The 23,441-nt window shown below is 42.6% G+C and overlaps 1 protein-coding gene across 4 annotated transcripts in view; it reads left to right on the forward strand.

The window, feature by feature from the left end:
• UNC13B (unc-13 homolog B) overlaps nucleotides 1-23,441 on the forward strand; it is a 258,600-nt gene that overhangs the window by 226,184 nt on the left and 8,975 nt on the right. For all 4 annotated transcript variants that reach the window (XM_042914013.1, XM_042914011.1, XM_042914012.1 and 1 more), the window contains 12 exons: nucleotides 7-226; nucleotides 2,339-2,566; nucleotides 3,181-3,322; nucleotides 5,082-5,251; nucleotides 5,752-5,867; nucleotides 6,182-6,345; nucleotides 8,659-8,809; nucleotides 10,237-10,305; nucleotides 11,700-11,789; nucleotides 12,131-12,259; nucleotides 17,882-18,009; nucleotides 18,646-18,731. In XM_042914013.1, coding sequence (XP_042769947.1) covers nucleotides 7-226; nucleotides 2,339-2,566; nucleotides 3,181-3,322; nucleotides 5,082-5,251; nucleotides 5,752-5,867; nucleotides 6,182-6,345; nucleotides 8,659-8,809; nucleotides 10,237-10,305; nucleotides 11,700-11,789; nucleotides 12,131-12,259; nucleotides 17,882-18,009; nucleotides 18,646-18,731 — 1,693 coding nt within the window. The remainder of the gene's footprint in view (nucleotides 1-6; nucleotides 227-2,338; nucleotides 2,567-3,180; nucleotides 3,323-5,081; nucleotides 5,252-5,751; nucleotides 5,868-6,181; nucleotides 6,346-8,658; nucleotides 8,810-10,236; nucleotides 10,306-11,699; nucleotides 11,790-12,130; nucleotides 12,260-17,881; nucleotides 18,010-18,645; nucleotides 18,732-23,441) is intronic.

Below are 23,441 nucleotides of genomic sequence, written 5' to 3' on the forward strand. Positions count from 1 at the left end.
TTTCAGAAATCCCATGTGTATAAGAAAACCCTGCAGGCCTTAATCTACCCCATCTCGTGTACCACACCCCACAACTTTGAGGTCTGGACGGCCACTACCCCTACCTACTGCTATGAGTGTGAAGGTCTGCTCTGGGGCATTGCCCGGCAGGGCATGCGCTGCAGTGAGTGTGGAGTCAAGTGCCATGAGAAGTGCCAGGATCTGCTCAACGCCGACTGCCTGCAACGTGAGTATCCCTGTGGGATGAGGGGTATAGAGCAGGGGCAGCAGGCCCTCTCCCAAATAGTCTTGCAACAAAGAGCTAGGATGGCTCAACTATCATTCCTCTAGTCTACCTGATTATGAAGTTCTTTCTTTTTCAAAGAAACTAGGGTCCTGAGTCAAGGGGCATTGCCTTTCCAAATAACAGGTCTTACAACACACTGTCTTAAGCACCTTTAGGAAAACAAATTCGAGCTTTCTGTGGCCCTCTGGCAGAACTAGAATCTCTTCCAGGATTCAGATGATCCCAGAAGCTGTGCTTGAGTAATGTACACACTGCAGTGGCCATATCGCTCAAATGACTAGAGTATGATTAATTGGGGACCAAAACTAATGGGAAGAGAGAGTTCTGTGAGGTTCCAGGCTTCACAGAAGAACCTCTTGAGGTATAGACTCTAGGACCCAGGGAAGGCAGCATTTATTCCTTGCCTATAGATGCAGGTTTTAGACAACAGTGCTGGGAACAGAAGTGACAAATGGATCAGGCAGAGGTCCCAGAGGAGAATGTGCCAGACTCCCAGGCCCTGACTAAATACGTGATTTGTGCTACCATCATGGAGTGGGGAGAATAGGAGCAGGAAAAGCAATAAGTTTCTGCTGAAGGAGTTAGTAGCCCTCCAAGTTCTTGTCTCCTTGCTTTGTTCCTGCAGGACTTGTAACCACTGTGCCTGGACCCCAGGGGGAGCAGGGTTTAGGGATGTGGGAATGTATTTTCTTGCCCCTCAGGTCTTCCACATTTTACTCAGAGCCAAGTCATAGCAATGAAAACTTCAAGGATTATGGGGAGAAAGAAGGGTCACCTTTAGACTCAGAAGCACTTCATTATCCCAAAGAAAGATATGTGACATAAATGGGGCCCAGGGAGAGAGGCCTCAACTAATTGTTCACTTAAAATGTCTTCGTTTGGAGGGCCCTAGATTGGTGCCAGTGGCATGGCTATAGCAGACATGAAGAAACAGGTAGAACAAGTCAGTGGAAGAGATGGGGCTCTGAAAAGATTGAAGATGAATGCTGGTGATGATTGCCCAAATCCATCATAAGGGGTTTCAAGCACAGGTGCCAGCAGACTCTTGCTTTAATTACTAAGAACTAGAAGCCAGGCAGGCTGCATAGGCTGCTTGCTGGAAACTTTCTGAAATGCTGCTCCATAGCAAGTGTGTCAATCCTTTCCTCAAGGGCCTTCCAGAGGTCCCAGTCCAAGAAAGTAGCAGTGTATGGGATATGCTAAATGGCAAGACTAGGATGCAACCCAGGTCATTTTCATTTATCAGAAAATATGTTTTGCCTAAGGCTTCTGTGAAGTGAGGAGTGGAATGAAATGCCCTTCTATGGCCTTCCCTGGACAGATCTGCTTGCCATCTTTTCAGGGTTAGGATTCAGATGTTGGCCTTAATTTTTGCTCCAGGTCTTGTAGAAAAGACCTACGTCTTTGGAGAATAGAGACAAGAACCAATCTGCAGAGCCAGTAAAGGAAGGATTGGCCCCTTTCTGACAAGCCCATATGATGAAATACATCAGATGAGTCTGCTCTGTTTTTCTTACCATACTACATATTTTCTGAGACTAAAGGCATTAGAGCCCTGAGGCAGAATCCAGTGTGCGCCATGATGAATTCTGGGATCTCTGTCATGGTTTGGAAGTCAGATGAGATTGGTGGAGTTGTCATGCCCATCCACCAACCCTCCCTGATAACTGCAATACCCATTGGGGATATTTTTGCCTTAAACTTGAAGGGTAACTCTCAACCACCACCTAGGGTAGAAGAAAGACAAGGTCATCTGCAGGCTGAGCTAAACTTTTTTGTTTGTTTCTTTTTTTTATGAAAAATTCAGGAAATAGTATAATAAACTCCCATAGTAATTACCAAGATTGTGCTGCCCTTTGAGTTGCATTTTAAATTCCACTGGCCAAGTGTTAAACTTCAGCAGGTCCCATATTGGTGAACTCTTCCGAGAGCTATCCCAGTCTTAAGCTTCTTCCACTTCTCAGTGACCTCTGTTAAGCTGCATTCTTCAGCCTGACCCTTTGTCTGGTGGGTTGCCTATTGGTTATCTTTCTATTTCTGGCGATCCTTCAGGGGCTGCAGAAAAGAGTTCTAAACATGGAGCTGAGGACCGGACCCAGAATATAATCATGGCCATGAAGGACCGCATGAAGATCCGAGAGCGGAATAAGCCAGAGATCTTTGAAGTTATCCGGGATGTCTTTACTGTGAGCAAAGTGGCCCATGTGCAACAGATGAAAACAGTGAAGCAGAGTGTACTGGATGGCACCTCCAAATGGTCGGCCAAGATTACCATCACTGGTGAGTAGGCCAAGGTTTGAGGGGACAGGAAGGCCTAGACTATGGTGAGGAACCTGGGGAAGAAGCATCCTGAGTTTGAGGGAGCAGGGGGCTGGAGAGAAAGAAGGTAGAATTGAGGGAAGGAGGGCCTTACTGTTCATCACTCCTCCTCTCCTAGAGCCTGGTGCCATTGGGTGTTAGGAGAGCAAGACCAGCACCTACAAATGATATGAATGATAATGAAGGATTTGGTAACAATCTGATGTTATAGACTTGGTTAACAGTTTGATATTATAAGAGCTAGGGGGGTAGGGGGCAATGGTATAGTAGGAGATCAGGAAATAAGCTAGTGCTTTACTAGCTGAGTGGGTGTGGCTGAAGCACGTATATATCAATGTAGGGGAAGGTGGTCAGTTAAGGCACTGGTGAGGAGGTGGGATTCTTGGGCCAGCCTTTCAGAGAAAGACTGGCAGCCCAGGGCTAAGCATAGATATGGAAGAGTGAGAAGATTCGTGTTCCTGTTCAAGGAGCAGATGGAGGCTGCTCTAAGATGGAGAGCATATGAGTAGTACTATGGAAGACTTGTGACTTCTAGAGCATACTCTGAAGCCTCATCCTTTATATTTGGGTTGCAGTGGTGTGTGCCCAGGGCCTACAAGCCAAGGACAAGACAGGATCCAGTGACCCTTACGTGACTGTGCAAGTGGGCAAAACCAAGAAGCGTACCAAGACTATTTTTGGGAATCTGAACCCTGTTTGGGAAGAGAAGTTCCATTTGTAAGTAACAGAGGGTTTTGTCTTACCTGGGACTATGTGTATTTTAGAAGCAGCATTAAGTCCTATTATCCTTGGCTTGGACCCTAAGAGGGATGAGGCAGGGCACCTGGTTGGCTCTGTTAGTGGAGCATGCAACTTTTGATCTTGGGGTCATAATTTCGAGCCCCACATTGGGTGTAGAGATTACTTTAAATAAATAAAAATTCTTTCAACAAAAAGGGATGGGCCAGAGGTACTGGAGAAGCCTATTTCTCATAGGATTCAGTTGGGCAGCAGTCATTTATTTTCTGGGTTTCTTCTCATGGGCTATTGTATCAGGGGCTCCTGGGAACTCCATACTGCTTTTTCTAGCGTTAGAAAGATTTTACTACTGCTCAGTGACAGCCAGGAACTGGCCACCCTGTTGTGTACCTTTCAGCCTTGCTATCCTGCCTAGGAAGGATTAGACTCTTCTGGAGAGTTGGGAAGCAATGTCCGTGTCCTCCAACTGGGTAATTCTGGCTTGAAGATAGAAATCTGGGATCTGGAAAAGTTTCTGTTTCCCTTAAAAAGCTCTGCTTTTTTTTCTTTCTCAGCTTCCACCCCCACTCCTTTTTCCATTGTCTTACTTTCTTACAGACTATTTCATAAGACAGTACAAGATGGTTGTTGAAAAAATGTCAAGCTCTAGTCTAGGACACAGACTAAAGTGTGGAGAATCCAGGTGCTTTGTCACACACCTTATACCAGGACTTAGAATCTGAATTACCTAATGAACAGGCTGGTTATATAGAGATCTTCTTCCGTTGGCTCCTTGGAGAACTCACGTGGAAAGGGATTGAGGCCTAGTAAAATTGGCCTCGAGTCCAGAGGCAATAGTTACTGGGGGAAGCACCTATTCCTTTGAGAATCTGAGAGGTTCCTGCTTGAATTCTTCTTATGATGAATTTTAAATGAATTGACTCTGTAGTCAATTTTGCCTGCTCTCATCCATTTAGGAAATGATTTATTAAGCCCCTATTCTATACAAGACACTGTAGATGATATTGTGTATCTAAAATGTGTAAGACAGTCTCTGCCTTCAAGAAGCTCCTTGTTGGTTTGGCTGTTTTTCAGTAGACCAACAGTTATACTATAATATTTTAATGGAGTGTGCAAAAATAGTATGAGAACACAGAGAAAGAAGTAGCAAATTCAGTCAAGTACAACTCTTGTATGAGGCAATAGGACCCACTAAGCAACTGTGAGGGAAGGAGAGCGTGAGGGGGGATCTGACCAAACTCCCTTTTCCAAAGCAAACCTCATAGAGCAAAATGACAGATCACCTGGGTTTTAAAGAATGATTGAAGTTCACCAAGCACATACCTAGATGGATGGGGGGAGCTAGATGGAAAGCTAAGCAGATATGACCAGATGGACATACCATGAACATTGACACCTTTACTGACTCTGGGAAGGGAACTAGCAGTCATTTCCTGTGGCTCTGTAGCATTTGTCCAGGTGTTTTCCTGTTAGTGTTGTTGATACAGCTAGCTGCACAGGAAATCAGAATGGTCTCTAATTACTCTTCTGTCTCCCCACTTTTTGTGTCAAGGCAATAAGGAATGGTATGATAATGGTATGTAGAGCCACCCAGGCTGACACCCACTGTTCCCTGACTCCTTCATTTCATCTACAAGGTTTCAAGTACAGTTGATGGAGCTTTGGGAGGGAATTGGAAGTAATAAGAATGAGTGCTGCTTGGTTGGTACCTAACAGAGCCTGCCTATTTCTCTCACAGTGAGTGCCACAACTCTTCTGACCGCATCAAGGTACGTGTATGGGATGAAGATGATGACATCAAGTCAAGAGTAAAACAGCGGCTTAAACGAGAGTCTGATGATTTCCTTGGTCAAACCATTATTGAGGTTCGGACACTGAGTGGCGAGATGGACGTCTGGTACAACTTGGGTGAGGAAACAGGACCAGAGAAATTTTCTGGGAAGGGAGAGCATGAATGGGAAATCTGGGGGAAAATCCTGCCTACCAAAACCATCACTCAATCCCTAAAGCATACAGAGCCTGTCTTACCTGCAGAGAACTGACGATGAGTAGAGATGGGGGACAGAGGAGTGGAAGTGGCTGGAACTCAGTCTGGCTGTTCAGCCATTCTTCAGATTTCAGGAGGCCCTTTAATCTTCATGCTCATCTCTAATGGTTTTAGCTCCCTATTCTCTTAATGAAATTAATATTGGAAAAAAAACCAAAAAATAAAAATAAATAAATAAAAAGAAATTAATATTGGGAATATTTGGGGGTATTTGTAGACTATGTGGTCGCTGGAGTGAGTTCACTCTGTTATGTGAACTTTGGATTAGTGCCTCTTTTTCCTTGGATTAAGCCAGGATGGGGGCTGTCTGCGCTATCTGTAGTTGCATTGGTGTCAATCTCTGGTCTTCTTTTCTTCCTAGAGAAGAGGACAGATAAATCAGCTGTCTCAGGGGCTATCCGACTACAAATCAGTGTGGAGATCAAGGGGGAGGAGAAGGTAGCACCGTATCATGTGCAATATACGTGTCTCCATGAGGTGAGCCAGCCTTTGGTAGATGGGGTGTCAGAAAGCAGTGCTGGGAAAGCCTTTGACAATAAATGGGATTGCGGGATGGTTGAAGATTTGGGGCCTGGTTTTTATTCACCATGCTACCCTGGACAGCCCAAGTAATAGTCCCAGCCTTTGTTCTCTTTCACTCATGTGAAGGCCTATTGGGCCACACAAGGAACTAGCGATGATTTGACAGAATTTCTTTGGAACCCTATTCATATTCTCCTGGACTTTACCACCAGATTTTGGTTTTATTTTTAATATGTATTTAACTATTTCCTTTGCTCTGTCTCCTGCAGAACCTTTTCCATTACCTCACAGACATTCAGGGTAGTGGAGGAGTCCTGATTCCTGAGGCTCGAGGAGATGATGCATGGAAGGTGTACTTTGATGAGACTGCCCAAGAAATTGTGGATGAATTTGCCATGCGCTATGGCATCGAGTCCATATATCAGGCCATGACGTGAGGCTCCCCTGGGGCTTTGGGAAGTGGCTTTTAATTCTTGGGGAGGCTAATGAAGGCACACTGACAGGGTAAATAGGTCCTTAAGTGGGGTAGTATGCAGTGATTTGTTGCTTTCCTCTCTGAGCTGAGGTGAGGTGGGTCTATGCCCCAAGGCAAAGAAAATATATGTATAAAGGGAGTATATTTATCAGTAATTCAGGGAGATGATACTTACCTGTCTCCCCCAGAGTTGAGAGATAAGAAGGGCAAAAGGCATGAGAGGGTATACCAGGACAAACTTGCCCAAACATCACAGGCCTGAGGAGATGCAGCATGTGTGCTTATGTATATGTGTTTGATAGACAAGCTTTCATAGATTGGCCTGGATGTTGAAGAAGGCACTAAACTGTAGAAAAAGCAGCTGTGTCTGGAGTTGAGCAAGACTCCTATGCCAGAAAATTTTGCCTACTATGAAGAGTTTGTATATACTAGTATGTAAGAGTTTGTTGTTTGTATGTTGGTGAGGCTGCCACTAGAGCTGTAAGCAGAAGGTGACTATTACCCTGGACACGCTTCATTTATTCTACAAATTTTTATTGAGTTTCTTCTATGGGTCATATATTGTGTTAGGTGCTGAGAACACAAAGATGGAGTAAGATGAGGCCTCTGTGCTTGGGGAACTCAGTCCAGTAGGAAGGAGAGACCAGTAAACAAACAATTACAATATAATATGATAAGTGCTATGGTAGAAGTAATAACAGGGAATTATGAGACCATCTGTCTTTTAGGGGAGGCATGTGAGGGAAGCCATTGAAGAGTTGACACTTGAACTGAGTCTTGAAATACAGGAAAGGTGGAAGAGCATTTGTGGTAGGGCATGTGCTATGGCGCTGAGATGCAGCAGACAATAGAACATTCAAGGAATTACAAGAAGTTCATTATAGGTGGAGAGAAGAAATACAGTGAGGAATGAGGTTTGAGAATGGCCTCCTTACCATTCCTACTCTGTTCATTCTCCCTAGATGATCTCATCCAAACCTGTGACCTTAACCAGTTCTTCTGGGTTGAGGACTCCATTTCTTTTTCCAGATCATACCTTTTCCTGAATTTCAGATCCATTTTCAGCTGCTTCCTTCTTCCAAATCAACAACATCTCCACCAAATATGTCTATCTTCCTATATTCCCTATTTTAGTAAATGGAACAATTTTAAATGCAGTTGTCCACACAAATTTAGGAATCAGCTTAAACTTTTCTTTCTTAATTACTACTGCCCTTTGACTTCCAACATCAAAATTCTAAAACCTCTGGATTCTATCTCCTAAAATTGTTTTTAATCTATCACTATTGCTATAGTGCAATAGTAACAATAACAATAATGATAATAACAACTCCCTCATACATTTCTTTATGTTCCAGGCATTGTTCTAAGCATTTTATGAATTTTAACTCATTTATGAGGGGGTACCATTATTTTTCCCATTTTACAGGTAAGAAAACTGAGGCATAGAGAAGTTTAAGTAATTTATCCAAAGTCACTGAGTAAATAGTGGAGCTGAGATTCAAACCCACTCTTGATCTAGAGTCTGTACTCTTAACCATTTCTCTGTTCCATTTAGTGCTTTCATTGCTTCTTTTCTGAATGATTATAGTAACTCTTCAACTGCTCTTTCCATCCTAGTCTTATCTGAGTCGCCCTCCAATTTATCATCAAAGGGGCCTTTCTGAAAGACTAATCTGATCATACTGTGCCTTCATTTTAAAATATACTATAGTATTGAGGGTAAACTGTTCTGTTAACTATTTTATGCTTCTTTTATTTCTTGGTATTCCTATATCATATACCTGAACAGTAGCCATAACTGAGGTTTTCCCAAATGAATCAATCTGCCATGAATATATTTGTCTTTGCAATGGAATTTCCCTTTGCCTGAACACTTCTCCATTTGATTACTTCCTACTAATCCTTTAAGATTTGGTTCAACCATCTCTTCTTTGAGAAGCCTTATTCTAATCCCTTCCAGCCCTCAACCATTCTGATTTAAGTGATCTTGTATGTTTCTACAGTAGTTTTGCAGAGCATGCCTTGGCTTATTGACTTTCTTACTCTTGCTTTCTCTGCCAGGCTATCACATCTTTGGATTCTAGCACCTAGCACAGGGCCTGGCACATGGTAGGCATTCACTGAATGTATATTTGAATGAATAAATTACAAAGATTCTTGCATGCCAAAATGATTGGAAGCTTCATACACACCAGTAAGCTCTTCTGATTATTTGTTTTTTGCTGCAATCCTTGAAGAGTCTTTGAGGCCAAGAATACTGTTTTTCAGGCACTTTGCATGTTTGTCATCCAAGTACATGTGTCCTGGTGTGCCAGCAGTGATGAGCACCTTACTGGCCAACATCAATGCCTACTATGCCCACACAACCGCCTCCACCAATGTCTCTGCATCTGATCGCTTTGCAGCTTCCAACTTTGGGGTGAGTGTGATATAAAAACATACCTACTCATTTGTTATTAATAAAGTTTGATTTTTCACAGTAGGTACCAGAGCTGCCACTTAGATAGATGAATTTATTTCCTTATGGGTATGTAGACTATGCTAATGGACTGTCCTTATTTCATTATGGATAGGCACACTTACTAATGAACTCTCCTCAGACATGGATAAATGAGAGAACGTGGAATATTACCACTATGGGGGGCGGGCGGGGGGCTGCCACGCAGAATCTCTCTAGGCCAAGAACTTGGTTGAGTCACTGTGTTCCTTAGTCCTGCAAGACCACAAGTGGACCTTTCTTAACATTATTCAGTTTCTTTCTGACTCCTCCCACTCAAGTTCATATGAGACTGATCTCTAAGCGATGATACCAGTATATTCCTTGAGCCTATCCCTTTTCTAGTGTTGGACTGTTTACCCTATCCAGGATGTGCCCTTTCCTGGTTTTAAGTTACTTGAGAAGTTGAATCTTTATTCAGAATATCACCTGACATAAGTTCAATATAAACTGAAGTCTCTTTGACCCACCACAAAGATTGCCTCTTTAGGAATAACATTACTGATACTCCCAAATCTACTGGTTCTCTGAGCCCTGTTTTTTGATAGTAACTACCTTTTTTTATTTTAATAGAGTCTTTCTATAGATGAATTAACAGCATTGATTAAGCCACTCAAATATGTGTTCCATTATCTCATCCCATTATATATTGACTTAAGACCTAGCGATGTATAATATAACCAATATATGAATTCTAGGAGTGCTATACCAAGTCTATAGGCATGTGATTCCACATTTAATTATATCTTTTCTATAAAAATCAACTATTAAAATGGTGTATGTTATTTATTTTAACATTTTAAAAAGTATAAACTAAGAAAAACAATATGGAATGTGGTGTAAAGAGAAGCCCTCTCAGGTCTGCTTGATCACCTTCCAAATGAATGAGTATTCCTCCCTCTTATCATTACTGCTAGACTCTGGCTACTTAACTGTTTTTGAGCTGCCCCAAGGTAAGTTAGGAGACCATAGACTCAGGAACAAATAAGAGAATTGTTTCAAGTTTCCTTTTATTTGAATAAGAAGAGTTAGAGTCCCAAAGGAACGGAGTGGCATGGATCATCTCCTTTTGACTCTTACATAGAAAGAGCTGTTTCCTCTCCCAGGGGCTTCCTGTCCCCTTGCCAGTGTGAGAAGATCTCATTTGAGACACAGCTGCTAAGAGATGGAACACAAGCCACCCATCTCACTTTTCCCTTATATTGGTTGTTCTTCTGCTGGGCAGGGATGAGATAGGATGTGTCCCCAAACCAACGTCTCCTCCTCAGCCAGAGATGGTTCTGTTTCTGCTACAGTCTAAGGAACTCAGATTATTTCTCTCTTCCCTGTTATTTGTATCCTACCCTTAGAAAGAGAGATTTGTAAAACTACTGGACCAGCTGCACAACTCACTGAGAATTGACCTCTCTACCTACAGGGTGAGTGAAGACATGACTGTGAGGTGGGATAACAGATAATACTAAGCTCTTTCTAGAGAGACTATAGTCCAATCTTGGCTATAAATATTGAAGGCAAGGAAAATTGGTCCATGTCATCACATGTACGTACATGGCCAATGCCACTGACATCTGTGGTTCTTCAAACTCCAAGGAGCATGCAGTGTGTAAATAGCAGCAGGTGTGGCTAATTTTGTACAGATAGTTGGCTTTCCAACCCCACTGATGTCACTCCATCCAACTACTGATGACATTCTCATTAGGGAGTCTCCTGAGGATAATCTCTTCCAGAAATGCCCCTTTAAGAATTAGATACTTAACGTTTCTTTTTTGTATTTTTCCATACTCCCCTTCTTTTTCAAGGGAGGTATGAGTAGCTTGGCTTGGGCAAGTAATTTGTAGCAGGGGTCATATCCATTCCTAGGATGGAGGGAGGAAATAGATGTACTAGGAGGGTGAGTACCTGGGACAGGGCAGGACAGGAAAATGGGCAGTTTCCCAATTCTTCCTAAGTTAGATCTTCTTAGAATGGCTTCATTACTTGCTTTAAAGTGTCGTAAATTTCCAGAACAGACAATATACCCACGTTAAAAAGTAAGTATAAAAATAACCTCAAAGTCAAAAAGAAGTGGAGTTTTAATTATCTTGCAATTTCAGTGTCCTCCATTTGCATGAATAATGGAAAGTTGACTGTATATCTTATATTTGGCATATAAGTAGCCATTTGGAGTTTAAAAAAGCAATCCTTAAAATGGAGAGTGGCTCAACATCTCCCTTCAGCTCTTCTTGGCAGCTTCCTCCTAAAACTCATGCCAAGGGGAATGAAGTGAGGCATGGTGGGAAGGTCCTAAGGAACTCACTCCAAAAGCAGTTCTGCTCAGAACTCTGCCATCTTCTGGCTCTGGAATGTGGACTAGCTGGGGTCCCTTGCACAGAACATACACATCCTCGATCTCAGTCTGGTCTGTAGTGTGGCTCCACTTATATTGCAGAATATACAGTTAGATTATAACTTTTGAAGAACTCACTGTTTGGGTGTAAGAATCTTCACCCAAGAAAAATGCGTGTATATAAGTTGTGTGTGTGTGTCTGTGTGTCTGTGTGTTCACTTGTGCAAATGCTCACACATTGCATGGGAAGTAGGGTTGGTGTAGGAAGTGCTGCTTTCTGGGGTGGGGATTATTAACCCCTGCTTTTGGCAAGGGCCTGTCAGTAGAAAAGAGAGGGAAACCTGTAGTTTTATAGATTTTTGTTCAGCTCAGCTGGGGAAAATCCCAGTGGGTAGCAGATAAGGAAGCTTTTGATTTCATTGCTTTTGGCAGGGAAGGCTTTCATATTTCTCTGTTCCTTTCTTAAATTTGCTTGATTTGCAACAGAATAATTTCCCTGCTGGAAGCCCTGAGCGGCTTCAGGACTTGAAGTCAACAGTGGATTTGCTGACCAGCATTACTTTCTTCAGAATGAAGGTAAAAGATGAACTGCGTGGGATGGTGATGGGCTGGGGACCTGGCCACAGGAACATGGAGAATAAGAATCACTGGGTATAATCTGAAGCTATAGTATTCGTCACCTCTAAGCCCACATTTCCATACACCTTTCCCTGAGTTACATCTGAGAAGACCATGGATCAACAGAGATGGGATGGGCAGTTCTCCCAATCAGCTATCCTAGCAATTTCATCCTTGGGCAAGGTCCAGGGACTCTTTGAGGGATGATGGGATCTGGAATAGTTTGAGGGGAGTTCTAGGAGGAGATCCTGCACAGGTGAGCAGGACCATGGACCCATATTTCTTTTATTAATTGGCAGGTGCAAGAACTGCAGAGTCCTCCAAGAGCCAGCCAGGTGGTAAAAGATTGTGTGAAGGCCTGTTTGAACTCCACATATGAGTATATCTTCAACAACTGCCATGACTTGTACAGTCACCAGTACCAGCTGGTAAGAGGTTCAGGATCAGGTGGGACCAGTTGGCAGTGGCTCTTAGATCCTTGCTTTTCCTATACCATGGTTATGATGGAAAGTTGGTCAGGACAAAGTCCTTGATGTTCTTGAGGTTGAATAAAGTGTAGAGTAAGGGCCTTCTAGACCATATGAGACATTTGTGGATTGATAGGGACCATTGGACAAGATGTGACATAACTGAGTTGAACAGAAGTGGCAACGGTTAAGTTTTAGTTTGGTACTAAAGTAAGTGACCAAAATTTGAGCAATTTTAGGGGGTGAGTTAGTGAATTCTCAGTCCATCTCAGAATCTTTTTTGCTCCTCCAAGCTTAATTTGTTCGAGACTGCCTTCTTCTGAGATCCATAACTGTCTCTCTGAACTACAGGCTGATGGAAGTTTTTTACCTCTGACCACTTCTCCCTGCCCTGCATGGTCTTCTGAGATATATTCATCAGCTGACTGTCAAATGCCAACTCTATCCTTCTGTGAGGCTGAGCTGTTTCACCTGTTTTATACTGACATCCTAACCTAGTACCTGGTGACTGCGTACATTTTTCTAGATCCTTTCAATAGTATCTTTTTTTCCTCATTTCACAGCCAGGGCTTCTTTTTGGGTCTAGTTACTCAATTACAGCTTCTGTCTTAATAACTCTGCAGACCACACATTTGCAAAACAGATTCCCTTTAGTCCAACAAGTATGTATTGAATAAGCCAGGTCTGAGGAAAGCATAGTGCTGCTTCAATTAGTTCTCAGTTCATAAGCATATATATAATTCTAATCAAAGAAGTCTGTTAGAAATGCCTTGAAAAAAGAATGAAATTGCAGGATTCAAAGAAGGAAGAAGTCACTCTTGATCAGGTACTGGGTACTACATAGAATAAGGGCATTTGACATAGACCTTAAGAGGCAGTAGGATTTGGACAACAAATGATGGGAGGACAGCCTAAATCTCTTGGACGTTTACCCATTGGTGAATACATCCAATTTGTAATTTTCCTAGGAGCACCTCAGTCAAGACTAAAATCTTGTTCACACTGCCTCCTCCCATTCCTAAGGGTACTTTTTGTGCCAACTCTATCTTTAAGGCTTCCTTCTTTTAAGGTTTGTAAAACCTCCCATTGGTTCTGAAGTTCATGGGAGGTTTTCCTGGGGCCGTTGTTCAACTTGCCACACTCTGTCATCCATCTATGGGTTCACCTTGGTTGGGGAAGACACTGTTCTCAGCTTTGATTTTTCAACTATGCAGGGGTCTATCTGAATATTTAGTCCCTATTCCCTAACATGAGATGTACCTGGACTTTGAAAGAGAGCGGGGTGCCTGAGTGGCTCAGTCAATTGGGCATCAGACTTCGGCTCAGGTCATGATCTCATGGTTTGTGAGTTCGAGCCCCACATCAGGCTCTGTGCTGACAGCTCAGAGCCTGGAGCCTGCTTCGAATTCTGTGTCTCCTTCTCTCTCTGCTCCTCCCCTGCTCATGCTCTCTCTCCCTCTCAAAAATAAAGACTAAAATAAATAAATAAATACTTTTTTTTTTTTTTTTTTTTTGAAAGAGAGCTTATAAACCATTCAGGCACTTTATTTAGCCTTTGAATTTTGCTGTTTTTTTTTACTTTTTTTCATTATCATTTTCTCATTATTCATTATTTACACTGAAGTAAACCATTGGTATCTTTTTTTATTTCCTTCTATTCACCTTAAGTCATTGGCTCATTCATCCATCTATTCCCTTAACAAACTGAACATGTAGTGATTTAAAGTTGATTAAGACACATCTCTGTTTTTGGCAAGCTCATTGTTTGGTGAAGGTGGGGGAGGGTGCAAATTACTGGATATATTGGGTTTTTAAAATTTATTATTACTGCATTTCATTGTAGTTGTAGTTGCCTATTACATCTATACCAAAGTTCATAGAGGGTGTTCTGGGAATCCAAAAGAGAGGCATCTAATCAGACCAGGGGTATCAAGGAAAACCTTTCAGAAAAGGTAAAGCTCAACCTGAATTTTGAGGGATGAGTAGGAGTTGGCTAATGAAAGGGGTTGGGGAAGAGAAGGATACCATATAGAGGTAATAGAATGTTTAGAGACACAGAATTGTGAATGAGTGTGTTAATTTGAAGAAATATAAGCAATTTAATTAGGGTACTTACAGTGTCAGGCTTTGGAGTTCAACTCTCTGGGATCAGATCTTGGTTCTACTGTTTATAGCCACATGACCTTGGGCAAGTCATATAACGTCACTGCTTTCAGTCTCCTCTTCTGTAAAATGAAGGTGATAATTTCTACCCAGTGGAGTTGTTATGAGGATTAAATGAGACAATGCGTGTAGAGTCCTTAGCAGGGTGTCTTGCACCTAATAACCACTAAATAAGTGGTGGTAGTGGGGGTGGTGATGGCTGCAAGGGATTGGTGAGGTGTGGGGTTGAGAGAGAGGTCATATTCTGAAGGCCTTTTGTGTCAAACTGTGGAATTGAAATTTATTGAAGGCCTTGACTGAAGGTCATTGAAGGGCAGAGGAGTCATACAAAGAGATTCTCCTTGCAGGAAGATCACTAACAGCTGCGTGGAAGAAGGACTAGTTAGGAGATGTTTGAATGATACCAATAGGGTAGCGGCAGAAAGAGTTCAAGGAAGAGATATATTTAAGTGATATTAAGCAGGCAGAATCCACATATTCTGTGAGTTCTGTCCTGGTTTCTATTAACTTCCTGATAATGCACCCTTATTAAGGATTGTGGAGACTGTGATGACATATGGCATCCCACATAAAAGTCCTATCCCTGTTCTTTTGGGTGGTTTCAACTTTGCTTTTGTCCCAGTGGAAGATAAATGTCCATTCCAGCCTCTGTGTGGTGACCCCTACTTGTCCTGTCTGTGGTCTGAATGTAGAGTTGCTTCTCCTTTGCTGAAATTCACCATTGTATTTCTTTACTTCTTCCCAATCCAGTCCTTTTTTGTCCCCCAGCTTTACTGGGGTATAATTGACGTATAACATTGTGTAGGTTAAGATGTGCAATGTGATGATTTGATACAAGTGTATATCATGAAATGTTTAACTCAGGCCTTCACCTCACATAATTGTCATTTTTTTGTTGTGGTTATGGTAAGAACATTAAAGCTCTACTCTTCATAGCATCTTTCCATGTAGTACAGTATTGTTAGCTGTAGTCAACCGTGCTGTATGTACCTTAGATCGCCAGAACTTACTCATCTTAACTAAAAGTTTGTGTCCATTGACCACCATCTCCCCATTTCCCCTACCCCTCATCTCCTGCCAAACACTATTCTAACTCTGTTTCTATGGGTTGGATGTTTTTAGATTTTACATATAAGTGAGGTTATATAGTATTTGTCTTTCTCTGTCTGACTTATTTAGCATAATGTCCTCAAGATCCATCATGTTGTTGCACATGACAGGATTTACTTTTTTTCTAAATTTTTTAAATGTTTATTTCTGAGAGAGATCATGCAAGCAGGGGAAGGGTAGAGAAAGAAGGGGACAGAGGATCCGAAGTGGGCTCCGCGCTGACAGCAGAAAGGGCAATGTGGGGCTTGAACTCATGAGCTGTGAGATCATGACCTGAGCTGAAGTCAGATGCTCAACTGACTGAGCCACCCAGGTGCTCCTGGGATTTCCTTTTTTATGGCGGAGTAATAATCCATTATAGTTACATACCACATTTTTTTAACTTTTAAAAAAATTTGTTTATTTTGAGAGAGACAGAGACAGCCCGAGGATGGAAAGGGCAGAGAGAGACGGAGACAGAAATCCCAAGCAGAGACTCAATGTGGGGCTCAAATTCACAAAACTGTGGGAAAATGACAGCCAAAACCAAGAGTTGGACACTTAACTGACTGAGCCACCCAGGCACCCCGCACATTTTCTTTATTCATCCGCTGATGGACACTTAGTTTGTTTCCATGTCTTGGCTATTGTGAATGATGCTACGATAAACATGGAGGTACAGATATCTCTTTGAGATAGTCATTTCATTTCCTTTGAATATATACATAGAAGTGGGATTGCTGGATCATAGAGTAGTTTTCTTTTTCCTTTTTTGAGGAAACTCCAAACGGTTTTCCATAGTGCCTATACCAGTTTACATTCCTGCCAACAGTACACCAGGATTCCCTTTTCTCCATATCTTGGCCAGCATTTGTTATCTCTTTTTGGTGATATTCATTGTAACAGGTATGAGGTGACATCTCTTTGTAGTTTTATTTGCATTTCCGAGATGTTTAGTGATATTGAATACTTCTTCTTCTACTTGCTGGGCATTTGTATGTCTTCTTTGGAGAAATGCCTATTCAAGTCTTCTACCTATTTTTAATCAGATTGCTTTTTTGCTATTGATGAATTATATGAATTCTTTATATTTTGGGTATTAATTCTATATCAGATATATGGTTTACAAATATTTTCTCTCGTTCTATAGGTTGCCGTTGCATTTTGTTTCTTTTGCTCTACAGAACATTTCAGTTTGATGTAGTCCCTTTTGTTGATTTTTTAAAAAAATATATATTTTATTTATATTTTTTAAAGTTTGTTTATTTTGAGAAAGAGAGCAAGTGGGGGGAGGGGCAGAGAGAGAGAGAGAGGGGCAGAGAGAATCCCAAGCAGCCTCTGTGCTGGCAGCCAGTCCTTCCACTGGTTCCTGGGTCCCTTTTCTCATGAATCTTGAGATCATGATCTAAGCCAAAATCAAGATCAGATGCTTAACTGACTGAGCCACCTAGGCACCCCTCCAGTTGTTGATTTTTGCTTTTGATGTTTGTACTTTTGGTGTCATACCCAAAAATTCATTGCCAAGACCATTGTCAAGGAACTTTTTCCTTATGTTTTCTTCTGGGAGTTTTATGGTTTCAAGTCTTATATTTAAGTCCTTAATCCATTTTGAGTTAACTCTTGTTGAGTGGTAGAAGATAGGGGTCCAGTTTCATTCTTTTGCATCTGAATATCCATTTATCCTAACAGCATTTATTGGAGAGAGTGTCTTATCCCCATTGAGTATTCTTGGTTCCCCAAGACCTTTTCTTATACTGCTAGGAGAAGAGCTTCCTAGATACAGTTCGTCCTCCTAATAGCATTCATGAGGTTAAGGGAAGTCCTTAACCCCCTGAAGGTTAGACCCACTTTCATACTAGGTCTGTTCAGTAGCTCCTGCAGAACTTAAAGGAGCTTCTCAGAGCTTGTAATGTGTACGTGTGTGTGATGATGTAGGGAAGGTGTCAGAGGAGACTGCCAAAGGGGGTCATGTTGAACTAGACCTATTTAGTAAGGCTGGAGGGGCAACTTACTTTGGCCAAAGAGTCACCATACTCATAGCTACTGAGAGAATGAAGAATGGGGACAGGCATCCTTATGTCCTTTAGACTGACCAAGCTTATCACATCAGTGCCCTGGAGCTGGAGAAGTTCTCTGGGATGGACTCTTTGTGTATAAGGACCTCCCAACAGTCACCCCTCTGACAGAACATGGGCAGTCTTGTGGAAGACAGGCTTAGAAGAGGAAGGGTACCTGATTCTAGAAGAGGGGTGTGGGGAGGGAAGAGAAAGAGGAAGATTGGAGACATTCTGCACATTCTACTCTGATTCTCACCGTCTCCCCTGCAACAAGAAACAGGAGCTACCTCCAGAGGAACAAGGACCCAGCATTCGGAACCTGGATTTTTGGCCCAAACTCATCACACTCATTGTGTCAATCATAGAGGAAGATAAGAATTCCTACACACTCATTCTGAACCAGTGCGTATCAACCCACTTGGCCCTGTGTGGTTGGTGGTTGGCTTGTCCATCTGTCTAACAGCCTCTTTCTTTCCTATCTCTGTGTGTTTGCAGTGCCACCTCTTCCTCCTGTACATCCGTCTGTCCCTCTGTCCCTTGTATCTGTCTGAGTAACTGTTTCTGGAGACAGGTGTGGAAACATAATGGGGGGCCCTGCCCAGACTGAGCCAGCCTCCCTGGAGTGAGAGGCCCCTGGGAATGGCTGCCATAGGAGTCCTAGGGGATCCAGAGACCATGTGTGTATGTGTCTGTCCACTGTGAATAAAGTGGGCTTTCTACGTCCACCCCCTCGCACTTTCTCCTCCATCTTCTTTAGCCTGGGCCTGCCTTCTAGACTCAATACTTCTCTGGGTCTCAAATCCCTGCCTTCTGGGCATCCTCTCCCCTGGGCCCACCTTACTTGAGGGAATTCTCTGCCCCCACTTGTCCTTCCACTGGCTCCTGGGTCCCTTTTCTCCAGATTGAACCTAGCCCTGTTTCCTAGGCTTCTCCTCTCTTCAATCTGACCTCCAAGAAATTAGGCATGTTAGCTTTGGAATCAGTCAAATCAAATAGCTCTTGCTTTGTTCTCTGACTGTGTCTTCTTCCATCATCCAGGTTTCCTCAGGAGTTGAATGTGGGAAAAGTCAGCGCAGAAGTGATGTGGCAGCTCTTTGCCCAAGACATGAAATATGCACTGGAGGGTAAGGGTGTGCCCAAAGCAGTGGTCTATAGGCTCCTTGCCCAACCACCTTGTTTGCTGTCCCTTTCTTCTCCCAGACAACTATAAGTTCTGGGTGAATGGTACAGAGAAATTAGAGGGATTCTAGGCATAGGCCTCAGGAGTCCTTGGGTAGGCAAAGGTTCAGCCAAGGTAATAATGGAAATGGCTGTGTGGATGTGGACTCCCCCTTCCAGCTTTAGAACACGTGCCTGTTTAAGACGTTCCCCAGCCCAGAGAGCAACTCTTCCCATGCTGGATACTCAAGTGGCCCACTCATTGGGGTATGAATGGTCGTATGAAGTTTATCTTTACAGTTTTAAAGAATCACAGAACCTTAAATACACAGATAGGATTATTTTGTCTTACCGGAGGCTGCCTAGCATGGCTTTCCTTAAAAGCTATTTTGGATTGGCATGACAGAGCCAAAAAGATGATACTTCCCTCGCTTCTCCTATAAAGTAGTGTGATGGACAAATTATTATTGATCTTGTTCATTCAGCTTATTTCTTACTTTGGTCCACAAAGATATCACTGTCTGCTTGTGTCCAGCCTTCCCATTTGTACCCTTCGGTATTCACTTATTAAGCTGCCTTTCCCATCTGTTTATATATGTTAGTCTGTATCCTCAGTCTGTGTGAATTGACTTAGAAAAAAAGGGGAGCAGCCTGGCGGCAAGGACAAAGCAGAGTCTGGATCTGTTATTCTGGTGGCGTGGCCAGACTGTGGGTAACCCTCAGACTTAAACTTTTGAGGTTTAAAAGCAGTAAGTTTTGAGGTTGAAAGAAACCTTGAAGATCAGTGTTTAAGTTTGAGACAGCCACAGTCTGTACATGCACATTCTGGAATTCTGCCCCAGAGCAATGGCTGCCTCTTGCCCACATTGGGTCAAGTCTGGGGTGGTAGCCCAGGCCTTAGCCTTTCATGTCAGTGAGGAAGTCACTTGTCCTTCTCCAGGCAGCACTTAGCAAGCCTGATGGGGGTGAGTATAGTCCCAGTTCTTAAAGAATCCAGCTCTGGTGGGTTTTGAGGGGAAAAAAAGAAGTACCTGTGAAAAGCGAGTCAGGTTCACAAAGATAGTATGAGGTAGGACAGAGGTTTTCAAACAAAGGTATCTTAGGAGCTAAGTGAAAAGGGAAAACTGGGGCAGGGGGAGAAGGGTGCTGGGCTCCAGGCTTTTTACCCGGTGCTAGTTAAGTCAATTCTGCTTTTTATCAATCTTATATGAGATTCTAGGTAAGACTTCTTTTTAAAGGGGAGTTCTGCTAATGTTTGCAACAAACACAAAAGAATTGAAAACTGCTCTAAAAGAAAGAAAGTTGACCTGGTTTCAAATCTCAATTTCACCACCTAATCAGCAGTGTGTTCTTAGACCAGTTTTTATGAGCTCACATTTTCTCATCCATAAAATGGGAGTGATAATAGCATCTATTTCACTGAGCTGATAAAGAAACTGAGACATATTAATATACTTAGCATACTGCATGGCATTTACTCAGCACTGAATAAATCTTGTTAAGGACAGTAAGAAACCATTATAGGCTCATGAGCAGAGATGCGGTGTAAGCAAAGTAGTATTTTTATAAGATTTCACCTTAGTGGAAAATGGGGGCAGGTGGAACAAGGAGAGACGAGAAACAGGGACTGCAGATAATATTGTAATAATTTAGGGCTGAGGGGATGGGGCTGAGGTTAGAGCAGAGAATTGAAGAGGGAAGAATGCGTTTTGATAGCTCCTGGAAGGAGGTTGTAATAGGAATTCATAATTGTCAGAATGTGGAGGGCAAGAGAAGGGTAGGAGTTTGGAGACCTGGATGATAAAAGGATAGTGTTAACTCTGACTGTGAAAATGCTACCATTCACCCATTTTTAAAAATTTTATTAGAGAGGGTGCGTGCACACATGCACCTGAGTGGAGGAGGTGCAGAAAGAGCGGGAGAGAGAGAATCTCAAGAGCGAGAATTCCCAACTCAGGGCTTGATTCCACAAACCATGAGATCATGACCTGACCCGAAATTAACAGTCGGATGCTTAACCAACTGAGCCACCCAGGCGCCCCTCCACCCTTATACATTTACATTATACATGCAAATGTATAATTTACATACATAAAATAAAAAACACTTTAAGAGCATAATTTGATTAGTTTTGACAAATAAACACACCTGTATAACCACTACCCCAATTAAAATATAGAACAGAAAGTTTCTTCTTGCCCCTTTGCAATAGATCCCCAGCCCGTTAACCAAATTCTTGTTGAGTATTTTCTTTGTGCCAGGCACTGTGCTAATTGTTGGAACCCCAATGAGATGAATGAGGCATAAGCCCAGCCCCTTGAGAAGCTCACATACTATTCTAGACAACAGACATAAAAATTGGCAGTTATGGTTTAAAGTTCTAAGAGCCACGAAGGGAATAAGCATAGGGTGCTGAGAGGAGAGCAGTATAATCCACACCCGGGAAGACTTCTAGGAGAACCTGAGAAAAGGATCTAGGAAGGCTTCCTGGAGGAGGTGATACACAAACTGAAACCTGAAGGATGGTAGGACTTAGCCAGTGGGGAGGGGAGGTAGTAGTGATGGGAAAGGGAGACACAGAACATTTTAGGAAGAGGATACAGTACGTTCAGAGATGTGTGGTCTAGAAAGCTGTAATGTTTGGGGGGCGCCTGGGTGGCGCAGTCGGTTAAGCGTCCGACTTCAGCCAGGTCACGATCTCACGGTCCGTGAGTTCGAGCCCCGCCTCGAACTCGAGCCTGTTTCCGATTCTGTGTCTCCCTCTCTCTCTGTCCCTCCCCCGTTCATGCTCTGTCTCTCTCTGTCCCAAAAATAAATAAACGTTGAAAAAAAAAAAAAAATTAAAAAAAAAAAAAGAAAGCTGTAATGTTTGGGAAACTGAAAGGAGTAGTTCGGTGTGACTAGCACGTTAGAGTGAGGGGAAGAGATAAATAGGACGTCAAAATAGAAAAGTAGGACAGAGCCAGGTCATAAAGGAGGTGGTAAGCCATGTTTAAGCTTTTGGACTTATCCTAAGGCAGTTTGGAGCCAGTGAATAGCAATCCTTTGTTAAGGGGTTCACATGATCAGGTTTATAAGGTAGAAAGGCCACTCACGCTGGCTGTTGTATGGAAAGTGGGTTGGAGGAGGGGCGCCTGGGGGACTTAGTCGGTTGAGGTTGAGTCTCTGACTTGGGCTCAGGTCATGATCTCACCCTTTGTGGGTTTGAGCCCTGCTTGGGGCTCTGTGCTGACAGCTCAGAGCCTGGAGCCTGTTTTGTATTCTGTGTCTCCTTCTCCTGCTCACACTCCCTCTCTCTCTCTCAAAAATAAATAAACAACTAAAAAGTTTAAAATTTGTTAAATTTAAATAAACATTAAAAATTTTTTAAAAAGAAAATAAAGAAATTGTATTGGAGGAGGAAGGACCAAGTTGGAGGCTATTGTAGTAATCCAGGTCAGAAATGGTGGTAACAAGACTTAGGCAAGTGACTGTGTAAAAGAAATGGTTAGATTCCAGAGAAATTTTGGAGGTAAAATCAGCAGGGACTGGTGATTTAACTGGATGTGAATCAAGAGGAGGAAGGAAGACTTGAGGATGAAGCTCAGCATTGAACAAGAGGCTATGATTAGTATGTATACTCTGTTAAAGTTCAGCCAGAGATTTTAGATGCTGAAAGATGGGGGCTAGAGTTAAATCCTGGCAAAGTGAGATGCTCCATCAAAGCCTTATGCAGACATTATCAGAACCAAAGAGAGATTTGGGGGAGATACCAGCAAGCTGGATAAGTGAAATCATGAGGTTGAAAGAACTCTTCAAAGATGAAAGATGAATGAATGGAGAGAGGAATGTGGAAATCAGGGGCAGGAGAAGGTTTAGAGACTTGATTGTCCATTTTGAAAGATTAACCACCCCCATACTTCTACCTCCCAACAACAACCTCGAGCAACTTTATTGGAGCAGGACTCCGTGGGACTTGTTAGAATAAAGCGTAACCAGCATTTTACCAGTCATCCTGTTTTCATACCACAGAAGTTATAATAAAAATTGGGGTTTGGGACCAGAGTACAGATAATGGGTTGACAGAGAAAGTGGTAGTTAAATAAATATAGTACCTTGGTCTCTATAAGAAAGCAGTTAGGGAGGTTTGGAGTGATGGAGCAGCTCTGCCTCCACTTCTAGTGGGTTACTGAACATAAAGGAAGGAGAGCCCTCTTCCTGGTGCCTTTTGATGTTTCCAGGTTCATGGACTGGTTTAAGGACAGCAGAGTGTGGGTGCAAAGCAAAGGGACAAGCCCTGAGAAGTCTCTCTGATGTCCTGGAGGTGGTGCTACCTGCTGTACCAGGAGATGAAATTTCCTGGGACTGGGGGCCTTTTGAGACTGAATCCCAGCTTCCCATTTCTTCCTTGAGTGTGTGTTGTACTAATTCACAAGCGCCAACTGCCCCAGACTGGATTTCTGCCTTGACATGGAAGAGCATCACCCATAGCAACTCAAAGTTGAGCAGTAGAGTTCACAAGGACCCTGAGCCCTTTTTTTCTCTATTGCTCAGTACTCTTCCCCAGTTGGCTGTTTTTACCATTATGTTATATATAAGGCTTTTATTATTCAGATTAATGCTTTATCTATAAAGGGGGTGGATGAAGAGAACCTGTGGTTGTTGCCAGTGCTCCAGACATTCTGGGCAAGCTATGG

Source organism: Panthera leo, chromosome D4 (assembly GCF_018350215.1).
Source record: "Panthera leo isolate Ple1 chromosome D4, P.leo_Ple1_pat1.1, whole genome shotgun sequence".
NCBI classification, from domain to species: Eukaryota; Metazoa; Chordata; class Mammalia; order Carnivora; family Felidae; genus Panthera; species Panthera leo.